General features: G+C 50.6%; 1 protein-coding gene across 1 annotated transcript; it reads left to right on the forward strand.

The window, feature by feature from the left end:
• The first annotated feature begins 305 nt into the window (after window positions 1-305).
• On the forward strand, window positions 306-709 carry LOC123106719 (uncharacterized). Its single transcript, XM_044528809.1, has one exon. It carries the CDS (start codon window positions 368-370, stop codon window positions 623-625), a length of 258 nt encoding a protein of 85 aa, XP_044384744.1. The 5' UTR covers window positions 306-367; the 3' UTR covers window positions 626-709.
• The last annotated feature ends 8,036 nt before the right edge of the window (window positions 710-8,745 follow it).

Raw genomic sequence — 8,745 nt, forward strand, 5'->3', positions numbered from 1 at the left:
TAAGAGCTACTCATATGTTGAAATGATATGAAATTTAAGGGCACCTTACTCACCAAATAATCTACCATGCAAAACAGAGTTGAATTTTTTAATTTTATTTTAACCGAATCCAGATGAGTCTCAGAAATGGATATTCGAAATTATACACACTTCCGTACCCGATTTCAGAGACGAGGACAGATGGTCACTGTACACGTACCCTTCCGACGTGGCGCAGCGGCGGCCGTAGCCCTTGCATGCTTGCACACGTAGCACGGGCATACAGTGCGCGCATGCGCACTTACAAAACAGCGGTCGAGGGAGCGACCGGCGAGAGACACGCAAGTAACAGACGCCCTTTGCGTACGGATACAGGACGCGTGCAGCCATGGAGCAGCGGGCGAAGGCAAGCGAGGTCGACGGCACGGCTGCCCACCATGGCGCCCCACGCGAGTTCCTGGGTGCAGACACGGCGGAGAAGCAACGAGGCGGAGGCGACGACGTCGTCAGCGGTGGTGGCGGCGCCGCAAAGCTGGAGAAGGAGGATGCGAAGGAGAAGACGGCGGCGGAGGGGGTGAAGCCGCTGCCGCACAAGCAGGTTCGGCAGCCCAGCGATGTGTACAACCCGGAGCTCGAGCGCCTCTGAGCTGAAGCTCATTTATGTACCGAGTATTATGTTGCTTGCATGCTCTTGGTTAATCGTAAGCTAATATACTTCGAGAATTTTATCGCTGTTTTGCTAATTGTTGACCGTTTGAGATGTGAAGCCTCAGTGTGAAGGATAATTTACAAATTTCACAAAACAAATGATGTAGTACTTGTCAGAGCATCAACAGTCGCGGTCATCTAATTTGACCCTTATACGCCCGCGGACGCGCCGGGCAGACCTCATTTTTCCTGTTCAACGGCCATATCCTTCATATGTTCTACCTCAAATCCATACAAAACCATGCAAATTGATTTTCTATGAACTTCAACATAGAAGGGCAGACCTCATTTTTCCTGTTCAACAGCCATATCCCTCGTATGTTCTACCCCAAATCCATACGATACAAAAGATATCGTTTGAGTTCATCAATAACCGGTACTAAAAATCAACTAATTGTACTAGGCGGGCCTGTGTCGGACAAGCGTGGCGCACCGCGGAGCTGCTGCTGCCCACCCGGCCAGTCGCCGACACCCCGGAAGAGGAGCTGCCGCCCTACTCCAGCAGCGACTGGCAGAGGGCAATGCACAGCACTAGCTCCTATTCCGATAGGTCGGACTCAATGCCGAACATGACGCGCCGCGGAGCTGCTGCTGCCCACCCGGCCAGTCGCCGACACCCCGGAAGAGGAGTTGCCGCCCCACTCCAGCAGCGACCGGCTGAGGGCAATGCAGAGCACTAGCTCCTCCTCCGATAGGTCGGATTCAATGCCGAACATGACGGTCGGGGAATGATGAAGTGGATTTCGGGAAGAAATGGAGAGGTCGAGTGAGTACATATTGGGTTTGATTAGGGTTTGCTCGTCCGTCATATATTTGTGTAGGGGGGGGGGGGGCTGATGTGGGATTGTTGTGGGCCATGGCCATGGCGGATGCTCGGGCGCCCTAATATCCGGATAACAATTAACTAGATAAATACCTAAATATGAGTGATGCTGGTCAGTCTGGGCATTTGACATGTTTAAGGTGCCCGGCTGGGTCAAAATTTCCCGGCTGGGTCAAAATTTGATGATCGGTTAGTGACCAGGCAGTTCGTCCGAACGTTTGAGGCAGCTTTGGGACACCCGGTGGTAGATGCTCCCAGACCTCATTCAATAAAAAGAGAAAAAAATCTCGTTTGACCTATAAAAAGAATTTGCTTTTTCTTACGTGTGGGGATGTCTAGCCACTTTCGGATAACTCTATTTCAATTAACTAGATAAATACCTCGTGAGTTACTACTGTAGAAATCAATTGAAAAATATTTTTTTCATAAGATTTGGTTGTGTGGAACACAAATATTTAAATTAATAACACGTTAATCTAAACTAAAAATACATAGGACTTATTATGTTTGATTATAAATTAGTAAAATGTTTTTTCACGAATACGCCGCGGTTGGCGTACCATTTCATTGATAGGGGGAGAACATACAGAGTGATGCCATGGCCGCGTACACAAGAAGGCGCGCTCATGACACGGAACGAGCATAGAAAAGGGGGTGTTCAGCCCCAAACAAGAACACTAGCCTGCAGGGATGATAGCACTAAGTCCTCTCGCTCCGGCATAGGCCCGGGAGCGGGCGTCGTCTTGAATCGCGGCCAGGAGGGAGGCAGTAGAGGGCGTGGCCTTGTCGAAGATGTTGGCGTTCCGGTGGCGCCAGATTGCCCAAGCGGTGAGAAGGGCAATGGTGGAGAGCCCTCGCCGCTGGCCCTAGGGTAGCTGGAGCATGGCCCTGCTAAGCCAATCGAAGAATCCAAGCGATCCGTCTGGCACGGAAGCCGCGGGACAGCACCAGGATAGGATGCCGTGCCATATGATGCGGGTGAAGACGCAGTCGACGAGGAGGTGGTGAAGTGTCTCGGCATGCTGAGAGCAGAAAACACACGCCGGCTCCTGCTGCAAGCCACGGCGGGCCAACTGATCAACCGTCCAACATCGGTTGACGGATGCGAGGTACGCGAAGAATTTGACGGAAAGAGGAGCCCCGGACTTCCAAACAAGGTGCTAGTGCTCGGAGGATGTGGATCCGGTGAAGAGAGCTTTGTAGCAAGAGGATGCGGTGTAAACTCCGCTTTCCGTCCACTTCCAATGGATGGCGTCGGGCACCGTAGTGAGCTCGATTTCCCGCAGCATAAGCCAGACGTCCAGGTATTCAAGCGCGGCCGCGGGGCTGAGGTGGCCCTGGATGTCCTGGATCCATGTGCGGTCATGGAGGGCCGCAACCATAGTCTGCGATCATCGGCGTCGGTTGGGTACTAGGGCGACGAGGTTCGGGGCGTGTCTTGAAGTGCGCGGCCGGAGTCCGACCAGAAGCGGCAGGAGTTGCCGTTTCCCAAAGTCCAGGTCGTCGAGGCCCGGAAGAATTGCATGGCCTCGGGGTCCGAGGGCGGCTGCAAATGAGACCAAGGCCGGGAGCTATCCGAAGCGTGGAGCCAAAGCCATCTGACACGGAAAGAGATGCCAGTGCGGTGTAAGTCATGAATGCCAAGGCCGCCGAGTTCAATGGGGCGGCATACTCGCGCCCAGCTCACAAGGCAACAACTAGCCCGAGCATCCTTGCGTCCATGCCATAAGAAATCGCGGATGATCCGGTTGGCTTTCTTGAGAATGGGGGGGGGGGCGGGTAGCGCCATAGCCAACAGAATGTGCACGGGCATCGCCGTCAGCACTTGCCTGACCAGAGCAAGTCGCTCACCGCGGGAGAGGAGCGCGGCCTTCCAAGTTGCTAGCTTGTGCAGCAGCCTGTCTAGGAGTGGTTGGAGGTGGGAGGCCGGCCCCTTGCGCAGGGAGAGGGGGAGGCCTAGGTATTGAATGGGGAAGGCCGCCACCGAGCAGGTAAGGAAAGCAACAATGCCGTCAGAAGCCTCAAAAGTGCATCGGATCGGTGCCGCAAGGCACTTGGCGAAGTTTGTGTGAAGGCCCGAGGCAGCCCCAAAGAAGTCGAGCAGGCCGCTGACCGTTGCGAGCTCTTAGGGGTCGGAGTGGCAGAAAATGACCACAACATCTGCGAAGAGGGAGACGCTAGAAGCAGCCAGCCGCGTCGTAAGCTGCCTAATAATGCCCTTGGCGACCACGCACTAGAGTAGCGAGTTTAGGGCGTCGATGACGAGAGTGAAGAGCATGGGCGAAGCGGGGTCTCCCTGACGAAGGCCCTAGTGGTGAGGAATGGGGGGGAGGGGTGCCGTTAATCATCACACGCGTGGAGGCAGTGGAGATGAGAATGGAAACCCATTCACGCCATCTCGGCCCAAAGCCAAGGTGCTCAAGGACCTGGAGAAGGAAAGGCCAGGAGACAGAGTCGAAGGCCCGGGCTATGTCCAACTTGAGGAGAACCCGAAGAAGGCGCAGTTGGTGAAGTTGTCTGGCCGTTTGCTGGACAAGGATGAAATTGTCATGCACGCTCCTGCCCGTGATGAATGCACTTTGGTTGGAGGATACCATCTCGGCGAGACGGGGGGCCGAATAATAGAATGAATTATCTTTTTTTTGCATCGTTGCACGTAGTGATGGAACTTTTCTCATGCATGGTTATATATTGAGGTTAGCATTACCCATTCCTAATTATAAGGTGATGCAACATGCTTATATGTTGAAATAAATAAATTATTGTGATCATGACAATAATACCGTCCACCCCGGCTCTTATTCAAGAAATCAAGGACGAAGCTTGCTCCTGGCCGCGACAGAAGTTTGAGGAATGAACATGCACGCGCTTGTAACATAAACCTTAGTTTGTCTTGGGGCTGAGCAACCCCATTCCTTCTGCTCCACCGGGTGTCGAGGGCTCGTCATTCATGTGTACGAGGCCACGGCACCCCCCCTCCCCTTATTTCTTTTTTCCCTACCAATGCAATGATACGCTAGCTCAATGTATTCAAGAAAAAAATAAATTATTGTTTACTCTTTTAGATTTATAAATTATATTTTATTTAATAAAGTTTATCACTAGTAAAGTAAACATATATAAAGTATAGTTGAGACTATTATTGCATGTGCAAATCTATTTTGCTTTTATCTACTTGTGTTAAAATAATTGAAGATGTACGTCAATCTATCGAGATATCCAAATATATGTCGATCTATTAAGGATAAACAATCACATATGCATGAAGATGGCATTATGATTTTTTAACAAGGTTCATCGACACGGTTACGCCTACAAGACAACATAGGTACATCTTTATAACATGATTGCACAACCAATGATAAGTCCGCTGAGGCCGTCAAACCGACGCTTCGACCATCCGTCACGATCAAATTGGTCACCCCTGGCAAGCATGACCACATTGTGACGCCCCTGATTCAATTGTACACTAATTATACATGCAAATGTGTACGACCAAGGTCAGAGACTCACGGAAAGATATCACAACACAATTAAAAATAACACAAGCTTTATATTACAAGCCAGGGGCCTCGAAGGCTCGAATACAAATGCTCAAAGACACAAGAGTCAGCGGAAGCAATAATATCTAAGTACAGATATAAGTTAAACAAGTTGCCAGAAGATGGCTAGCACAAACTGGGATACAGATCAAAAGAGATGCATGCCTCCTACCTGGGATCCTCCTAAATTACTCCTGGTCGTCGGCGGCCTGCAAGTAGTAGTAGGCACCCTCGGTGTAGTAGGAGTCATCGAAGGTGGCGTCTGGCTCCTGTGCTCCAGCATCTGGTTGCGATATCCAAGAAGAAAGAAAAGAGAGAAAAGAGGGGGCAAAGCAACCGTGAGTACTCATCCAAAGTACTCGCAAACAAGGATCTACACTACATATGCATTGGTATCAATGAACTGGATAGTATATGTGGACTGAACTGCAGAATGCCAGAATAAGAGGGTGATAGCTAGTGCTATCGAAGACTACGCTTCTGGACGCCTCCATCTTGAAGCATGTAGAAGAGAATAGCAAGTGCGGCATCAAGGAACAATGCATAGCATAATCCTACCCGGTGATCCTCTCCTCATCGCCCTGTGAGAGGGCGATCACCGGGTTGTATCTGGCACTTGAAAGGCTGTGTTTAATTAAGTATCCAATTTTAGTTGTCATAAGGTCGGAATACAACTCCGGGTCGTCCTTTTACCGAGGGACACGGCTATTTGAATAGATAAACTTCCCTGCAAGGGTGCACCACGTTACCCAACATGCTCGATCCCTTTGGCCGGACACACTTTCCTGGGTCATGCCCGGCCTCGGAAGATCAACACGTCGTAGCCGTACCTAGGGACAACAAAGAGGTCAGCACACCGGTCTAAATCCTATTCGTGCAGGGGTTTGGGCCCATCACCCATCGCACACCTGCAGGTTGCGTACGCTGCCGGTGAGTAGCCCTAGTAACCTCCATTACAAAAGAGGTTGCATTACACGGTCCAAACCGACGCGCGTTGCTCAGTTGCTAACGTCAAGAAGGCTTCGGCTGATACCACGACGTCAAGTGCCCATAACCGTTCCTGCGTAGTTGGTTAGTGCGTATAAGCCAGTGGCCAGACTCAGATCAAATATCCAGATATCGTTAAACGTGTTATTGAAGTATCCACGGACGCCGACCAGGGCCAAGCCCACCTGTCTCCTAGGTGGTCACAACCTGCCATGTCGCTCCACCACAAATTAACACTCTGGGGCCGTTGGGAACCCATGCCCACCACTACCTAGGTGGAACCACCTGCCCCTTCAGCCCCCATCTCCGAACAGTATTATAAGTAATGTAACCGTATAAAGTATATAGTATATGCTCATGATCACCTCCTGAAGTGATCACGACCCAGTAGTATAGCATGGCAGACAGACAAGAGTGTAGGGCCACTGATGGAATACTAACATCCTATACTAAGCATTTAGGATAGCAGGTAAAGGTATCAACAATTATAGCAACAATGACAGGCTATGCAGCAGAATAGGATTGACCGAAAGCAGTAACATGCTACACTACTCTAGTGCAAGCAGTAGAGCGAAGGAACAGGCGATATCGGGTTGATCAAGGTGGGGCTTGCCTGGTTGCTCTGGCAAGAAGGATGAGTAGTCGGTGACGTAGTCGATCACAGGGGCATCGGCAACAGTCACAGGGTCTACCGGAGAAGAAAGAGGAGGGAGAAACAAATAAATAACGGGTAAACAAATGTATACAAAGCACGACACGGCAATACGCGGTGCTAAATGTGACCTAACGCAGTAGTAGGTGCTTCCGGCGAAGGGGGAAAACATCCAGGAAAGTATTCCCGGTGTTTGACATTTTCGGACAATCGAACCGGAGGGAAAATGTAGCATGTTCGCTATGCTAGGGACGTGTGACAGACGAACGGACTGCGTATTCGGATTCGTCTCGAAATTCTAAGCAACTTTCATGAGCAAAGTATTTTCATCCGAGCTACGGATTATTTTATATGATTTTTTAAAGTTTTTAAACATTTTTCTGAAATTTCTAGGATTAAACTTAATTCAAAAATATACACGAAAATGCTAGGTGCACCCGGCAATGCACCAGAGGCTGACAGTGGGGCCAGGTCAAGGCCCAATCAGCAGTTGACTGGTCAGTTTGACCAGTCAAAGGGGTCCAGTGGGACCCACCTATTAATGACTAGGCTAGTTCAGTCAGCAGTTTGACTTGATCAAACCGGACAAGGGGTCCACCTGTCATTGGCTGATATTTAACAGAGTTTTATTAGCTACTCCCTCTGTTCCATAATATAAGAACGTTTTTGACACTACATTAGTGTCAAAAACTCTCTTATATTATAGGACAGAGGGAGTATTTAATTAACAGTAAAGGCCCACATGTCATCTATACACAAACTAACCTAACCACTAATCATTTTCTAATCTAAACAGGGGACTAGCCCAGCGGCTATGGCACAAGCCGGCTACTAGTGTGCTTGGGCACGCACATGCGAGAGTGCATGGCGGCCTCGGCCAGCAGTGGCAGCAGCTTGCAGTAGCGGCAAGCAGTAGCACGGCTGCAAAGCAGAGCAGCGGCAGCAGTACGCATGCAGACACAGCACCGGCGCCCACGTGCAGCAGGAACAGAAGGCGGCCAGTGGCATGGAAGGTAGCAGGCGCGCGGGCTGTGCGCGGGGCGCGGCCGACTGCAGCGACAACGTAGCGGCGAGCAACGCGCGGAGCGGCGGGTGGACAACAAGGGCACGAAGCAGTAGTGGGCGACGTCAGGCGGCACGCACGCACGTCTGTACGCATACGCACGAGCTCAGATGTGCTTGGGGACGGCAAACGGCGACGAATCGAGGCGAAGTAAAGGAGGATGCGGAGGAGAAGCTCAGCACAGATCCACTGGCACGCTCTGGGAAGGTCGGGGTGGATCAGAGAGGCGGTGGTGATGGCAAGACGGTGACAGCCGGACGAACAAGATGAAGACTGCGTCGGCTACGCAGCTCCCCGCCTCGTTCCAATACCCTAAACGGACGCGGTAGAGCGAGGCGAACCTCCAGGATGTGCTCCCGTACGCCGGAGAGGCTGGTGGACGCGTCAACGACGGCGAGGCAACGGTGACCGCGTGAGCTTGCGAGCTCAAAATCGAGCCAGAGAAGAGGGGGGCGACGGGGATTGAGGGGTAATGAATGAGGGCGAGCTAGGGTTTCTGGGGGACGCCTTAGTAGGCCCAGGGAAGGTGCGGATGGCAGGCACCTGGCCGGGGCGCCATGGATGGCCTCCACGCCCTCCTGTGAACAGGAGGTGGGAGGAGGCGGCTGGGCTAGGCCTCCCCAGCCACATGGGCCTAAGCGCCCAGTAGTTTAGGTTTTTTTAGTGTTTTTCTTTTTATCTACTGTTTTGTGTTAAGTTAATCCACCAAATTGATTTTTGTAAGATATGAAACCTGGCTCATAATTTGTATTGCAATTTTGGACTCTGCCACAAAAAGTTTGGAGTTATTTTGAAAAGTTCAAAATCATGTTTAAAACTTAAATGGTTCATTAAGATGATGTCGGACCACTTCATAAATTACTAGGGATTGACTGGACAGCCAAATAATGTTGGTTTAATCATGACAATTAGTCAGTGAATACTTGTAACCCAACGGGCATTTTTGTTTTAACGTTTGAAAACTTTGACAGTTTGACTTTATTTTAAATTT

Source organism: Triticum aestivum, chromosome 5A (genome assembly GCF_018294505.1).
Source record: "Triticum aestivum cultivar Chinese Spring chromosome 5A, IWGSC CS RefSeq v2.1, whole genome shotgun sequence".
NCBI lineage: Eukaryota > Viridiplantae > Streptophyta > Magnoliopsida > Poales > Poaceae > Triticum > Triticum aestivum.

What these genes read in the sequence shown, in the direction of transcription:
- LOC123106719 (XM_044528809.1), top strand. Translation starts at nt 368, where the DNA reads ATGGAGCAGCGGGCGAAGGCAAGCGAGGTCGACGGCACGGCTGCCCAC.